The following is a 15,389-nucleotide window of genomic DNA, read 5'->3' on the forward strand; positions in this document are numbered from 1 at the left end:
GCCTCGCGGTAATTGGCGTCAACACGACGTGCGTTTACCATATACGGTGAAAAGAAGAGAACATGACCTTTTATGGGAGGCGAAATGCGTTGGAGGTTCCGCGCGCCGGCATGGTCACGAACAACATATTACTGGGCGGAGGGGTTCACGCCCAAATCCAATGGAACCACACCCCATGATCTAAGCGTCGCCGACGCAGAGCATCGCCTTTGTTTTGGCACTCTACTGCTGCGTTTACTTTGCTGATTCGTCGTAGGATGTTTCGATGAAGTCGAAGTTGCGAGGACAAAATGAGAAGTCCCCAGTCAAACGTAGACAGCATACAGGCTAGTAGTAGTACAAGTAGTTCCCTTGATCATACTAGCACCAGTTTCATTCAAAGTCCCAGTAGAAGGTGATTCGTCAGTTGGAGAACAAAAAACCGCTGCTCCTTATATTCATGCTCAGTATTGCTGCTGAGAGATTGATTATAGTGTCAAAGCATCTATAGCTGGCATTATCAAGGCGTCAGTGAAGTGGAAACTAGAGCCATGTTCTTGTGATGAATATACTTATCCCATAATAAATTCCTCCCATGCACCCGCCCAATTCTCTCTGAAAAAAAAATGTTTGAAGTATCAGGGTGTTTGTGAATACTGACTAGGCGCATTTTGTGTGCACAATAGATGGCCCCGTTTCATCGTACTCCGCCTTTTTAATCCACTTATCCTCTAGCAAAGAAGCTACAATAGATCCTCCAATCCACGCCGCACGCCGTCGCCAAGGCATTGCAAAGATTTTCGTAACTGTTGCTGGTGAGGCAAGAGCGGAAATTTCCTTTCGCAGTCTCTCGTCAAACCCGGGAAATTGAGTCGAACCGCCTGCAGGAACGAGAGTAGAGAAAAGCTGCTCGTGAATTCCGCTTTCACATTTCTTAATAGAATCAAAAGCGAGACGTTGAATGCCCACAGATGATTCCATTCCAAGAAGACTTGGCTGGAAAAGTGCTTCAGGACAGGAGAACAATTCCTCTCCAATTTCCACCGATTTTCCATCAGGAAGACTATATTTTATTTTCGTCTCCTTTCCCTTTTCCTTTTCCGTGTTAAAATCCATAGCAACGTATGACTTTTGTTCTTTGACATCACAGGCTATGTCTTTGGCCTGTTCAATGCCATTTTCAGCGAGAATTTTGGCCATGTATTCGGTGATATCACGACCCGCTAATTCGAGTCGACCAATAGCGTTGGGAATAGCAAATCCCTCGTGTATGGAAACAGTGTGAGTCACACCGTCTCCAGATTCTATTACAAGGCCCGTCGTTCTGCCACATGCATAGAGAGCCAATACGGTTCGAGTGGCAACGTGCATCGCCGGACTTTTACAACTCTCAAACATAATCTAATAGATTATATAATATTTTCGAATTTTCATATATAAAAATTCACACCTCTGTCATTTTTTCTCTGTGTGCTTTGGGACTGGATGGACCGTCGGTTAGAAGGACGGGCTGATCTTCTGGGCTCGTATTTAGTTCGCTGAAGACGCGTTGCCACAGCGTTTCCATGGCGTCCCAATTTGTGACGATGCCGCGTTCGATTGGTGACGTAGAGCCGTTAGCCGCCGTTGAAAACTCGTTGCACGGCTCTGAGTCACCAGCACGACCAGATCTACACCAGCTCGAGCCTGCATCTACGACAACGGGTGCGTTCATGATCGGCACAGGGGAACGATAACGCACGCTAATCAGAACTTTTTCTTCGCGGTTTTTTGAGGGTGTTCGTGACAAAGGATATCTCGCTCACTTCTATAGCGTCTTTTTATTCAAAATTCAACACAGAACTATTTCCGGGTTTGTCGATATCAATGAAGGCGTTGATAAGTAAACGATGCCTGTTTTCTCCATCCGCCGTCGTTCTTTCCTCGGTCTGGCTGCTTCAGTAATAACTATCGTCATCATTACATACCTCAGCGCCATGCCGAGGCTTCCAAATCGCCCCATGGAGCCTCACAGAGGCAGAACCGCGCCAAAACCGACCCAACACACCGAAGAGACGAAGAAATGCCAAGCGGGCTACTATCCGAGCAAAAACGACTGCGAACCGTGCCCAAAAGACCACTTCTCCCTCCCCGGTTGGATATCGTGCACGCCCTATCTAAAATGCGACGAAATTCGCTCGAACATTCGCCGCGTACGCCACCTGGCGAGCGGCGGCGTCAAACACGTCTATCTCGCCGAGTGGAACAGCTACAGCGTCGCGCTGAACGAAGCGCACGCGTCGAAATCGGATTTCGCGCACGACGTCGCCATGTTGCAAATGCTAACGCCACACCCACGCGTCAATCAGCCGCTCGGCGCGTGCGGCGATCTACTCGTCACGCAGTATCATCCGCTCAGCTCGGCGGAGAAAATCAATGAGGTATTAGGAAGAGATAAATATCGGAAGTTGGATACGGTGAAAACGCGTTTTCGACTTGCTTTGGATTATGTTGGGGTTCTGGATTATTTGCATGGGCATTCGTCTCTTGTTATGTGTGATACGAATGATTTGGGAAAGACTTTGTCGCAGTATTTGATTACGGAGGATTTGAGATTGATTGTTAATGATTTGGATGCTCTGCCGAGTGCTAAGGATAAGGGAATCAAGTGTGGACATAGGCAAATATTTGGAGATTTTGTGGCGCCGGAGGAGTTGTGGCCCTATTCCAATAAGCCGTTTGAGGATGAGGAAATGCCTGGATACAATGAGAAGACAGATATATGGAAGATACCACGTGTTGTTGAATTTCTATTGGGTGGTTCAGAGGAGAGTTTGAAAGTGTTAGAAAATCTAAAGGGGATTCATTCTAAGTGTAAGGAAAAGGATCCCAAGGAAAGACCAACAGCGAAAGAAGTATTGGAAAGTTATAAGTCCACATGGATTAATTTCTGAGATTATTCAATTAGAAAGAGGTCATTTTTAATTAGCGTTCTTTGCTACAGGCTTTGAATTAAATATTGCTGCAGCTATTAGTTATTAATTAGTTCAAGTTCTTGGCTATTCTATCCAACGATGATTACAGTCGGGAGAAGTGCAAACGTAATAAAGCCTCATCCCACCCTTAAAGAAATAAATAATTGAAATCTTATTGATTTAAGTATTGAGGACTCTACCTCTGCTCTTTTAGTCTGAGACTGGAAAAAAACTGATTCCGTGTGTCCACAGCTAAAGGAAGAGTGATACTAAAAGTGAGTTGCGTGCAGATGTATCACCTTGGACAGGGACGATCTTTTGTGCGTGGCAAGGTTGGATCCGCTGTGACGTCAGCAATAATTTGAGTCAATTCGCTTTGGGAGAAGAAGAAATTCGAGTTTGAGAGGGTTACGAAGGGGATTGATTTCTTCTGTACTCGATTTCGTGAGTGATTTTGTTTACGTAGATGCACGGGTTGTCGGCTTCTTCGCGAAAATCGCAATTGCGACACTGAAATGTAAGGAAAATTGCGAAATTTCGATGTTGTCGTGCAAACGAACGATTACCGCATAAACCAGAATGCGATTCTGCTTGTCCTCCTTTGGATACAACATGTTGTTGCTGCAGAAAGGAGTCGTTATCCGAAAGGGAGCCCCACCCCCTCTTTGCACTCACCATTCCTGACAAAATTTTATTCCAACAAAGCCCGGACCTTTACCAGTGGACTCTCGCGGCGCCGCTTCGTTTTGAGAAGTATCAAGAAAGTCCATCGAACGCTCGTATCCGGGCTTCGACTACGACTTCCTTTCTCACGTGAGATTAGATAGCGTCCCCTCTTTCTTTTGTCTCCCAATGGCCGGTCAGGCAGCGCAATCGCCCGACCAGGCTCTATACAGCATTTGGGGTCCGGAACTACGTTGCTGGCAACGCGACGAGCCAAACGCGCCGCCACCAACGTGGTCCCGCCTCTGGTCGAACGAACAACGTCTCCGCGCCCTCTTCAAAGATATACCCGCAACGGAACGTCGCAGCGTAGCGCAACGATGCTGCCAAATGGCTCTCGCCTGCGGCCCATCGCGCGTTCTCGCCTTTCTCCTCGACGATGGGCTCGTAAAGCCCAACGCAACATTTCGACCCGATAACGTCACGCTGCTTCATCTCGCCTGTCTCTTTCGCAACGCGGACGCGGTGAAATTGCTCGCGAATCGCTACAAAGTGCCGTGGAGACGAGATTCGCGAGGTGAGCGAAGATTTGGGTTCCCCAAATCACGATTTTATTAATTTTGCATAAAGGTCGATATCCTAAGGATATGTGTTGGTGCGAAACGACGTGGCGCGCTCTGCCCTTTCGTCGTCGTTTCTTTTCGTCGTTTCCTTCCGTGTCGAGCGAACGTGACGAAAATTTCGTCAAGGAACGAATTTTCGATTTGGTTTTCGACTCGAAAGCGAGTTGGCACGAAGTACAATTGCTCTTACAGGTGAAGAGCATTCACACATTGTATATCAATTATTTATTATTATTATTGTCATTGTTTTCTAAAGGAGAATTCTTTTGATGTTAATAGTGAGAGACATAGTGGCAATTTTCTAGTCCACGTTCTCGTCGAACAAGGTATCGACTCAATTTTTTCTTCTTCTTCTTCTTCCGGTTTCAATTTCCGTTTTCAGGTGGAATGAAGTCAGTTCCGCGGCTCTTGTCCCTTCGCCAAATCCAAAAAGCTAAAGTGAATGTATTCAATTTGGACGGAATGACGCCTTTGGCTATAGCGGCGGACAAAGGCGACGTTCTCATGGTCGAAACGCTTGTTGCTCTCGCGGGCGCCGATCCCAATTTAGCGAATTCTCAAACGGGGTTGACTCCGTTGCATTACGCGGCGCGAAAAAACGATTTGCTTATGATAAAGTGAGATAGATACATCTGCTTACGTCATCCACGGGGTTATTGAGTTGAATAGGTGTTTGTTGAAGTGGGGAAGTATGTGTAGTATCGAGGACAATAAGTCATTGTATCCGGAGAGAGTGACAACGGACAAAAAATGTCAGAAATACTTGAAGGAGGAGCGTATTGAGAGGAGTGCACTTATCAAGCGAAAGTGCGCAAAGGTACGCTAATATAGAGTATTATTTGCTATTGAATTATTGATTTTATTTTAAGGGTTTATTGAAGAAATCCGATCTACACGAATCTGATTTGTCGACGGTTGATGACAATGGAGATACGCCTTTGATGGCCGCCTGCAAAGCGAACAAGTGCTTAACCTCCTAGGCTGAGTTCTCCTATTAATTTATTGATTTTTAGAGTTGATATGATTGAATTGTTTGCGAGTTTCTCGTCCCTATCGCTCAACGGTCAAAATATCAAAGTGGGGCTTTTGAATTAAAGCATTTTTCTTAATTATTTCGTTTTGTAGACTGGGAAGACTCCTTTGGCCATTTGCGCCGAACTCGGTCATTTGTCATGTCTCAAAAAATTAATCAAGTCAATACCATTATCTCATTTTTCTGCTCCTTTTTGATGTGAATTGTTTTTAGGTTCCTTCGTGCGAGCGGGGCTCTCGGTCTCTACAACGGATTTCAAATCAAAGATTTCAACATTCCGCGATACTTGCCACTTCATCACGCGTGCAAGAACGGTCACTTAGACTGCGTCGAAGAGATCCTACGTCACAGTGAAGGCCTAGTCGTTCGTCGTGATATTTTGGGGTAGAATTTTCTCGTAGACTTGGGCGTTCTTTAGGGTTTGGATGAGGCGAGACGTATGGAACTGAACGACGAGATTGGTCAGCAAATTAGAGAAGCCACTGAAAGGTAACATCATATATTATGAGGGTATGAATTTCTTAAGTTTTTTTCTCTAGGCGACAGAGACTAGTTGTCAATCCCATTCTATTCAACGCGTGCAAAACGGGTGACGTCGAAAAGCTCGAGGCGTTTGCCTTTGAAGACGGCGACGACTTCAACGACATGGTAAAAAAATCAATAATATATAGAGTTCATTATAGTGGCTGTCTTTTAGAACGACGAAGGAGAGACGCCAATATACGTAGCAGCAAGAAACGGCTGTCTCAGCATAGTCAAATATCTAAAAGAGGTACAGGGGTGAAATACGTAATATAGGGACCCTTGGTTATTTTTATTTTTTATAGAGGGGTGCTTCGCTATTGTTCTGTCACAAGAACTCCGTCCGAATGCCCCTGCACATAGCGTCGCGCGAAGGCCGTCGCGACGTCGTCGAATATCTCGTTCAGTTCTGCCGAACGTCGAATGATCCGGACTTGGAGGAGTGCCCCGCTGACAGAGCCGCTCATTTTAAGTACATCGACTCTTTGATGATTGACGCGCGCGACGCTGACGGGGCTACGTCGCTCGAATTGGCCGTCAATGAAGGCGAGAAGGAACTGGGTGTCTTAGGGAGTAGAGAGAAGTCTTTAACGTCTTTAGGTAATAAGGATGTTGTTGAGATTTTGCTGAAGGCCGGTGCCAGTGCGACGAAGCCCGGTCAAGACGGAAAATTAGTGTCATCAGTTCGACCTGAGATTAATCACACGTTGAACACGTGGCGAAGCAAGCGACTGAAGAAGTACGTATATAAATAGCGAGAATTTAAAGCCTTTGTGACTTCTGTATAGAATATTTCAAATTATTAAAGATCCGAGGTCGACTGCTAGAGATTTGAAACGAATTTGGAGGGTACGTCTTTAGGGAAATTAAATCTTATTTATTTTATTATTACTTTAGCCGCCGTACGATCACAATCTCCGCGATTCTCACGGCGAATCGCCTCTAATGATAGCGTGCACGTTCGGTCGTCTCGATCTCCTTGATCTGCTCCTCCAATCGGTCAATCACTATCGACTCCACGATGACGAAAGAGGGGAAATTATCGAAGAAATGCGAAGAAAAGCGCAGGAGTACGTGGACCGATCCTTCCGGCCTCCAGCAGCTTCAACGCCACAAAAGGAACGTATTCGCTCCATGTCCTGTCCGCCGGATCGTACCAATGGAATTGAAAGTCGTCAAGCGGCGGATACGAGTTTTTACGGCGGCATGGCGAGTCTGAGCTTTGACGGCGATTATTTGTTCGTTGCGAGTCCCGTCGACGGTCGGACGGCGCTCCATCGAGCCGTCGAGAACGGAAAACCATATATCGTTGGGAAAATTCTCCGCGTCAATGCGTCGTGCGTCAATGTGCCGGACGCCGATGGAATGACGGCGTTGCATTTGGCTTGCCAGAAAAATAATACGTCTGTTGTGAGGAAATTCCTGGTTTGTTTATCTCAAAAGGTTAGGTTGCTCTTTGATTAATTTTTCTATAGGATCTTTATCCTTTGACTGATTTGTTTGCGAGAGACAAGAAGGGGCTGTATCCTGAAAATCACTCCAGTACTCCAACTATCAGAAAAATAGTAACTTCTTTTAATTGATTGAATTGACGTAGACAGGGGCGTTTTTAGATTCGAAATGCTAGAAAGCAGTTTTATCCTGACAACTTGTTGTCGGAGACTTCCATGACGGAAATATCGATGAGCGAGGAATCGCCTGGCGGAAGCGAATCCGATGACGAATTCAATACTGCAGGTACGGTACACAATTAGAACCTAGTGTAGTTTGTAAATGTTTTTGCTTTAGTTGACGGTACATTGACATCCGTCGCTTCGACGTCGCCGCAGCCGCGATCTCAGTCACGACGGTGGTCTCAGTCGAGAATGCCGGTAATAGGTACTCATACTCCTCTGCGCTCTTCTTCCACCACTGCTGCTTTTCGTCGGAGTTATTCAAATTCGGGCAGTGGAGATGCCTCTTATTCCTCGCTTTTTCACGCCATGCCCAGCGTGCCCACGGGAAACTCGTCGGTGACGTCGGTGGGTGTTGCCAGCGGAGAATTACCCAATTTTGACGAAATGAATACTCGTGCGGTTCTGAGTTCAAATGGCGCTGTTTCGTTGTCATCTAGTACTCGAAGTAACTTGAATGCTTCTGTTCGGTCTACAGATACTATCGATTACGAAGAAACTGATCAGAAATTCAAGGCTAGAAAAGCTCTTTTTCAGGCAAATAATTAATCAGTGTATTGTAGTGCCTTTTACACGAACACTTTTCTACTTTTGTATATTTGCTAGAGAAATAATCACGTGCTGCTAATCGTATCCGGGCTCGCCGAGAAAAAAATGAGGTCTATTCGACGATTCTGTAGACGCTTATCTTGGCTCCAGTTGATTGTTCTTGTGAGCGGAGCTGTCGTGGTTGGCCTCAACGTGCTCAAATTCCGGCAGAACAACGAAGCACGAGATCGCGATCGAGCGAAACCCGTTTTCGAAGTCCACCATCTCGAAACGGAAAAACCACGCATTCCAACGGCAAAACGAGTTGATTCTCGTCCTACTAAATGGATTCGTGTCACGCAACAAGCGGCTCCCGCTCCAAAACGAGACAAATCCCTCGATTCCCTTCACATCTCCATCAAAACGGGGCTCGTTTATCACCAAAGTCGTCTTTCCGTGCTTCTGGAGACTTGGTTCAACGACGCTCCAGAGCAGGTAGACTAAAAATTCCTAACGCGGTTTTCTGAATTTTTTTCGCAGACATATTTTATAACGGACACCAATGATGAGACACTCCAGCAGAAAACAGGTACAAGTTCTCTATATTTTGCATCAATATTATCACATATCTATAATAGGAGATCATTTGATTGTGAGCAAGTGTGGCTCCAGTCACAGCCGGTACCATAGCAACGTCGACTCGTTCAATATTCTCATTTTTTGAGTGTGGTTTAGTGCGTCGTTGTGCTGCAAAGCTGAGCAGGAATTCGAAGTGTTTTATCAGAGAAAAGAAAACAAACGGTTAATTAAAAATTATGTATTAAAATATCTTTAATTTTTTTGCTTCTTAGGTGGTTTTGTCACGTTGACGATGACACGTATCTTAACGTTCCAGAGCTCTTGAAAATGTTGTCAAAATATGACTCATCTATTGACTATTACATAGGAAAATCAAGCATTGGCCGACCCCTAGATGTAAGAATGTTTTTTTTACTCTTATTAGACCAGGAGGGACGTTTCTTTCTTTCTAGATCTCCTTGGTTGGAAAAGCTTTGCCTGAAGGCGTACAGGACTAATAGCGTAAATGATGATGATTTTTTCGTCACGTTTTTTTTGTTCTAGGCTGTTCACAAACCTTTTTGGTTTGCAACTGGAGGTGCCGGCTATTGCATCAGTCGTTCCTTGCTCGACAGAATGGAATCTCACATCAGGTCAATTAGTTGACGAAAGTGCTGTAAATAGTTTAATTTTTTATTGTAGAAATGGCGGGTTTGTGTCGATATGTGATAGTATTCGTCTTCCGGACGACGTAGCTGTAGGATTTCTATCCGGTGCGAAGGGATCCGTTTATTATTTAGACTCTCAGTTTTTCCCTTTTCCCCCTTTCCATAGAGTGCATCTTAGGGACTACGTTGACCCAATTGTCTGTGCTGCACTCTCATCTCGAGATGCAAAGCAGAGTTCATAAATCTGACGTAAAGAGTCAGGTGAAAAAAGAGAATCTCGTTATTATGAAGGTGTTCTTGGATGCCTGTGTATAGATTACGTTTAGTTATGGAAAATTGGGCACGTGGGATACTCTGATCCCCATTGATGGTCCCTTCTCTCAGGAGAAAGACCCGACCCGGTGGGATAATAATGATAATAATAGGCTAAGGGTATTCACTTCTTATTATTATGGAATTTAGATTTAAATCTTTCTATTGTTTGCTACATCCGAAGGTGCCTTGGTGTCCACCTTATACAGAGAACCTTTTATAAAGTGCGCCCGAATTGTTCTTGAGTTTAGTACCGAATTAATTTAATGAGTTGAGTAGTGAATTTAATTTTCTATTGATTTTTGAGAACGTTTAGATGATGACGTCTCTCGTTCTTCGAGGGGCTGCAGTTCTTCACGCACGAACGCAGGAAATGAGTCAATAACCGTCTCATTTTCTCATTCCAGACCCCCAAGTAACAGCTTGAAAGGATCAAGACAATCGGACCATCTCTTCCCTGAAAAACGTCGGCGAATCAATCTCGTACTGTAGCAGTCACGGTCTCACAGTAAAAGATTTCTCATACGCCATTGAGTCTGTTTTTCAGACAACAGGGCGTCGAATAAAAAAACTCAAGAGGGCTTCTTCTTCCAAAATCGGTCTATTTGAACTTCGTCGACAGCGAGGACGCCTTCACAGCGGCGCCAGGTCAACGACTTCTGGTTGTTGTCGCCACTAAGAGCAGGCCTCCAAATAATTATAATTATAAGCCACATCCTGTGCGACCCTGCTGTCCCCTACTCATCGCACGGCTGCCTCGTCTCGCTTCTCGCCTGACGTTTGACGCGAAAGCACGAACCAGCGCAGATCCAATAAAGACGGGAGATTTCGTTGCGTGATGAGATGAGTCTTTTTGAAGCCCCTCTTGTTGGCGCGACTTCTTTTCCTTTATTTCTCACTTTGTTATTGGGTTAGTGTATGGTATTTGGTGATTTCGTCAACGATAGTCGTCCGCTTATCTTTTGTAGGTGCTAGTGTCGCGCGTCTCGACGCTGCTGAGGCGTGGAGCGATTCTTTGAAACATATCGTCACGTTAGCTTCCACCTCGTTACTCTTCTTTTAATAATTTCCCTTTTAGTGTTAACTGCACTAACCAGCTGGTACTCGTCAATTCAGCCGTATTGGATTGCTGTACGAGCCACTGCAATTCGTCAAAGTGTTTATGCCGTAATTATTATGAAATGACTTGGTTCATTTTGTTGCTTTTAGGTCGGCTCTTGACGTTGTTAGAACGGCGTGTCAGTACAGACGTTACTGTCAAGTGGTTGCGTCCAACGTCACTTTTGAAACGAATTGCACCGGAGAAATATTTCTGAATATTTCGTATGAATGTGTGGAAGGTGAGACGTGAAGAGTTGACTGCATGATGTGGCATGTATATGCACAGGTCTAAACGATACCGTTCTTCCTCCATTTCTTCTACAAGTGAAGAAATCGTCTGCTAAACTCCGCTGGCATCCGACTAACCACCAAAGTATTCAAGAAACTCGCATTCAGAGGCGATACGTTCCCATGAGCCAACCATGTGCCGTTCCGGGATTTCTGTTTGAAGGCTTTGGCTACGTTCACCTTGCTCAAGATCAGTTCATTGGTGGCGAAGAGTTTAAGATAAAATTGTTTTTCCGGACGGCAAATCCAGACGGGATTCTATTTGCAGCATTTAAAAGCGACGCATCGTTGTATGTGTATCTTGCACTCATTGATGGTCAACTCAAATTTCGTGTTGAATGTGAAGGCAACAATAAGCAAAGCATAGAAACTGATAAAACGTGGAACGACAATCGCTTTTACAGAGTAGAAGCAGTGAAAACAAATGAAAACATTATACTCCAAGTTGTCACTGGCAACAGAACTAATCTGTTCAATACTAGTATTAAGTGTGGCAAAACTTTTGTTGTCCATAGCAGTTATATTGGAGGGCCACCCACGGATGCCTCACTGAAGTCTAGTTTACCTACGCTGCTTTCAGACCGGATCGGATTTATTGGCTGCATCAGGGTGATGTTTCTCCACGACAAAAATGCAGAATTCAATTCATCGAAAGTTCAAAAGCTCGTTAATGTTGTTCAGGAGAACGGCGGCTGTCCGCCGTCCTTTGAAAAAGCGATGCATTTTCGCGGATCTGGTTACGTGAAATTAGGTTTATCTTCTTCTTCTCAGATAAACGAAAAACTTCACTTTCGCTTTCGAATTCGAACGAGTTGGCCAAATGGATTGCTTCTCGCCGCATTCAGAGATGCGAGCAAAGACTTTCTTTTCGTTGAAACGCGCGGTCGTGATGGAATCGATGTGAGATATAGAACGAACGAAGAACGAGTCAATATTATTCGCGCGAACCGATGCGTCTTGTGCGACGGCTCATGGCATGAAATCGGTCTTTTGATTACGAACGAGTCTTTTACTGTAAGAATTGATAACGAAAAAAGCAAAGAACTTGCTCATACTATTAACGTCAGAGAGTTTGCTTCGGAAATATTGCAAAATGTGTATCTTGGTGGAATGCCACAATACAATCTGTCAGAGACGAGGCCAACTCCAGTAGAAGTAGCTTTGGGATTTGGCGTGAATGTCACCAGATACGGTGGTTGCTTGGCCGATTTTTCCGTGAACGAGACATCTATTGATGTCGTGAAGAAGAGAGAGGATAGTGTAAAAGTGAGTTTTGCTGGATGTCCCGACTTTCCTTGGAGCGGTCCAATATGCGAAGAACAGTTGATGGATATTAATTCGGCGAACAAAGAAGATAGGACCGTCACTGACACAAAGGTCGAAGCATTTACCGGTAGGTGATTCAACAAAGCGTTTGCCTTACTTGTACTTTATTCTCGAAATGTTAGAATACTTATATCGTGTCGTGGCGAAGGTTTCCGGCGGTGGCGTTGTTTTTAGCGAATGGATAACTGTTCGCACTGGAAAAGACAGTAAGAGTGTGTGTTGTTTATTTCTCTTTTTTTGAGAGCTTGGATTCTAATGTTACAGGTTCGTCGAGTGGACGTTTCCTGCCACAAATTGACTACGACGGGATGAAGGCGACAATACGATGGGCTGGTCCGCCAACTGTTCTCAGGGACGACGACGAGTCGTACGACATTTATATATTATACGCATGCACGGTCTGCTCAAACACCACGATTTCACCCTGTTATCACTGGAACATAGAGAACACAACTCTACCATATCAACTGTCTTCTGTGACACCCTCGACTATGTATACTGTCAAAATTAGTGCTTCTGTTTTGAACAGAAGAAAAAAGCTAACGTCGAATTTTAGTACTCCTGTGCAACGAAAAGGTGTCGTGCAGTTTCGCTTTCTTTTCTTTACTTTAATTTTGAACTGTACAGCTCATTCGAACGTTTGTGAATGCAACAAAGACGAAAGAGAGTGCGATTTTTCGTTTGTTTACGACGAGAAAGAATGTTCAGGTTGGTCAAACGTTTCTTTCAACACGTCTTGGTGCTCGACAAAACCTGATGCAATCCAGACGACGCTAGAGTGGTCATCTAGCATTTGTCCTGGTAAGAGCAACAAAGGCAGTCGCAGTCGCAGCTCTGATTTATTTTTTAGCCGCTTCATCCTTATTTAATCACATTTGTCCTCCGCCTTCTGCAAATTTTACAACGAATTCTTCACCATCAGTAATATCACCGAGTTCATCGCCAATACGTCCGTCTGCCGCTGTCAATTCGACGACAGGTTTGTAACGAACGTTTTGGCGCATCTGTAATAACGAACTATCTAGAAACCACTTCTTCGTTTGGACTACCCGACGCTTATCTTGTTGGAACGGGAATAGGATGCTTTTTGGTTGTGATAGGCGTTGGTTTTTTCTTCTATTGGAAGAAAAAAAGAGCACCAGCAGCGTCATCTAATAGAAATGGTAGGCAAACAGAACTCTTTTGCTTTTTGTCACACCGCGGTCCGCACCGGTCTAAGTCACTCTTGTTTTATCATTTAGAAGTTCAAATGACGGCTACCGTCTCTTCTCCTTTAGGCGAAAACAACATACTCCTTACTAGAAATGACTATTATTCTTTGCAGCCGCCTTTGTCACGTCCACCGCTTCCACCGCCGAATGAAACAGTCTACTCTGAAATTGATTGCATCGAGAAGAGAGACGATGCACCGTTTGATGCAGTCAATCTAGGAAGTGAACAGTTTGCAAAATCCTTAAACGTATATATGAGCCGTGTTGGAGTTAACACGGCAGATGTCAAGAACGACAGAATCGACTACGAAGATCCTATTCCGGACGACGAGACTGAAATGGGCTTCACTGCGGTATCAGAATTTGATCAGATTATTAATTAACGAGTTTGGTAGTAAATTTGAAATGTAGGCTTCCATTTCAGTCTTTTGGGAGCCGGCTAAAACGGAAGAGACATTACGCAACCAGCTCGCTGAAGCAAAGGTTCGTTTGCTGAAAAGGTTCGATATTCAACTAGAAGTGGTTTTGGGTTCCTGGTAAGCTTGAATTTTATGTGTCTTGCTGCTTTCTCTCTCAATTCTTTAGTCAATTTGGAACGGTCGAGAAGGGAATTTGGACCAAGGTGAAGTGAAAATATTTTTTCTGTCTAATTTATATAAAGATAGTTGCTTTAATTACTAGGACCAGGAATCAAGCATTGTTGTGGCGGTGAAAACATTGAAGTCGGATACGGGAGAGAACAGGGTAAAGTTTTTTCGCGAAGCTGCAATTAGGAGCCAGTTTGAACACAATAACGTCATCAAAATGTACGGAGTCGTGCTGAGTGAAAATCCGGTAATGAGACTGCGTTATTGTTGGTACCTTATTTAGAATTCACTATTCAGATAATGATTTTGGAAATGTTGCCAAAAGGAGATCTGACACAATTCTTGTTAACTACGAGGTACCCTTGTCGCTTGCGAAGTTAAAATAAATGATCTTGAACGCTTCGCATTGATTAGATATGAGAAAGCTGCGCTCAAATCTAACTTGGCCGCTTGCTTTTTGGAGATGTCTCGTGGCATTGCAGCTGGAATGACCTATTTGGCAGGATTATCATTTATTCACAGAGTAAAAATATTTGCGTGGTTTTTATGTTAGTTGGTATTTTTATGTAGGACTTGGCGGCCAGAAACGTTTTATTGGACCAAAATCTTGTCTGCAAGGTTCTTCTTTTTTATCTGCGGTGTTCTATTCTAAAATGAAAATTTAAGATTGCTGATTTCGGATTGGCAAGAGATTTTGATGAAGAGGACTGCTACATGGGGCGAATCTGCATTAGGTGGACAGCTCCCGAAGTAAAAAACAATGCCAATTCGCCTTATTAAACTCAGTGCAGTATATTTAGGTTCTGAAATTTTTCACATACTCGTTGGCTAGCGACGTGTGGAGTTACGGAGTTGTTTTATATGAAATCTGGTCGGTTGGTGAACAACCCTACGACTGCTTATCAAACAAAATGGTCGTTGAAAATTTGGAAATGGGCTATCGACTTCCTCCACCTCCTGGCTGTCCTTACGCTATTTATAAACTGATGATTGAGTGCTGGTGATCATGCAACATTTATTATTTTCGTTATTGTCATTATTATTTTTTTCAGGCATCCTGATGATCACAAGCGGCCTTCGTTTAGTGCCGTATCCACTTGTCTGTCTGAGCCGGATGATGCGTTGCTGATCAATGAGGAGACCTCGGAGCCTATATCAGGAAAAATAGGCGATTGTGTGGAAGAGTCGTGCCAAACGGCTTACTTGGACCTTCAGTCTGTCTACAAATCTCAGTAGAAGAAAACTTGGAGTCGTTCTAGATTTTAGCGAGTGATTTTAGCTAACTTTGTCCGTCTTTAGATTGAAATCGTTCAGAACTAATAGAAGACTATAAAAGAATAAGGGAATTTCACATAGAAAACAA

At 44.1% G+C, this 15,389-nt stretch overlaps 6 protein-coding genes across 8 annotated transcripts; 4 read left to right on the forward strand and 2 right to left on the reverse strand.

Moving 5' to 3' along the window:
• Window positions 1-55: 55 nt before the first annotated feature.
• LOC136183767 (actin, non-muscle 6.2-like) lies at window positions 56-1,710 on the reverse strand. The gene is made up of 2 exons (XM_065970517.1): window positions 1,430-1,710; window positions 56-1,380 (listed from the first exon to the last, which is right to left on the reverse strand). Exons 1-2 carry the CDS (start codon window positions 1,691-1,693, stop codon window positions 640-642), a joined length of 1,005 nt encoding a protein of 334 aa, XP_065826589.1. The 5' UTR covers window positions 1,694-1,710; the 3' UTR covers window positions 56-639.
• On the forward strand, window positions 167-3,066 carry LOC136183766 (protein O-mannose kinase-like). Its single transcript, XM_065970516.1, has 2 exons — window positions 167-326; window positions 715-3,066. Exon 2 carries the CDS (start codon window positions 1,869-1,871, stop codon window positions 2,910-2,912), a length of 1,044 nt encoding a protein of 347 aa, XP_065826588.1. The 5' UTR covers window positions 167-326; window positions 715-1,868; the 3' UTR covers window positions 2,913-3,066.
• On the reverse strand, window positions 2,923-3,738 carry LOC136183774 (DNA-directed RNA polymerase II subunit RPB9-like). The gene is made up of 6 exons (XM_065970526.1): window positions 3,609-3,738; window positions 3,500-3,554; window positions 3,370-3,443; window positions 3,233-3,307; window positions 3,134-3,185; window positions 2,923-3,080 (listed from the first exon to the last, which is right to left on the reverse strand). Exons 1-6 carry the CDS (start codon window positions 3,701-3,703, stop codon window positions 3,018-3,020), a joined length of 414 nt encoding a protein of 137 aa, XP_065826598.1. The 5' UTR covers window positions 3,704-3,738; the 3' UTR covers window positions 2,923-3,017.
• Window positions 3,734-8,081, forward strand: LOC136183747 (ankyrin-3-like). Its single transcript, XM_065970491.1, has 19 exons — window positions 3,734-4,173; window positions 4,227-4,411; window positions 4,476-4,545; window positions 4,602-4,836; window positions 4,889-5,036; window positions 5,089-5,183; window positions 5,233-5,296; window positions 5,345-5,412; window positions 5,466-5,616; window positions 5,671-5,741; window positions 5,792-5,900; window positions 5,950-6,024; window positions 6,080-6,320; window positions 6,375-6,513; window positions 6,563-6,623; window positions 6,672-7,199; window positions 7,250-7,339; window positions 7,388-7,511; window positions 7,563-8,081. Exons 1-19 carry the CDS (start codon window positions 3,786-3,788, stop codon window positions 7,994-7,996), a joined length of 3,276 nt encoding a protein of 1,091 aa, XP_065826563.1. The 5' UTR covers window positions 3,734-3,785; the 3' UTR covers window positions 7,997-8,081.
• Window positions 8,063-9,822, forward strand: LOC136183762 (beta-1,3-N-acetylglucosaminyltransferase lunatic fringe-like). The gene is made up of 11 exons (XM_065970510.1): window positions 8,063-8,470; window positions 8,516-8,564; window positions 8,614-8,656; window positions 8,711-8,776; window positions 8,827-8,950; window positions 9,007-9,039; window positions 9,098-9,186; window positions 9,236-9,306; window positions 9,368-9,462; window positions 9,517-9,602; window positions 9,664-9,822. The coding sequence occupies exons 1-11, from the start codon at window positions 8,102-8,104 to the stop codon at window positions 9,734-9,736; spliced, it is 1,098 nt and encodes a 365-aa protein (XP_065826582.1). The 5' UTR covers window positions 8,063-8,101; the 3' UTR covers window positions 9,737-9,822.
• Window positions 9,823-9,863: 41 nt separating this feature from the next.
• LOC136183744 (uncharacterized) lies at window positions 9,864-15,389 on the forward strand. 3 transcript variants are annotated; one of them, XM_065970487.1, is made up of 20 exons: window positions 9,935-10,423; window positions 10,482-10,545; window positions 10,592-10,669; window positions 10,723-10,853; window positions 10,901-12,295; window positions 12,351-12,434; window positions 12,493-12,804; window positions 12,856-13,029; window positions 13,079-13,207; window positions 13,254-13,391; window positions 13,470-13,792; window positions 13,851-13,975; window positions 14,025-14,061; window positions 14,121-14,273; window positions 14,324-14,382; window positions 14,441-14,549; window positions 14,597-14,644; window positions 14,693-14,776; window positions 14,827-15,026; window positions 15,079-15,389. In XM_065970487.1, exons 1-20 carry the CDS (start codon window positions 10,357-10,359, stop codon window positions 15,260-15,262), a joined length of 3,894 nt encoding a protein of 1,297 aa, XP_065826559.1. In that variant the 5' UTR covers window positions 9,935-10,356; the 3' UTR covers window positions 15,263-15,389. The 3 variants fall into 3 exon arrangements, with proteins under 3 accessions (XP_065826558.1, XP_065826557.1, XP_065826559.1); XM_065970486.1 differs by having other exon boundaries at window positions 9,864-10,423; window positions 13,254-13,792; window positions 13,851-13,939; XM_065970485.1 differs by having other exon boundaries at window positions 9,865-10,423; window positions 13,254-13,792.

This window comes from Oscarella lobularis, chromosome 2 (assembly GCF_947507565.1).
Source record: "Oscarella lobularis chromosome 2, ooOscLobu1.1, whole genome shotgun sequence".
NCBI lineage: Eukaryota > Metazoa > Porifera > Homoscleromorpha > Homosclerophorida > Oscarellidae > Oscarella > Oscarella lobularis.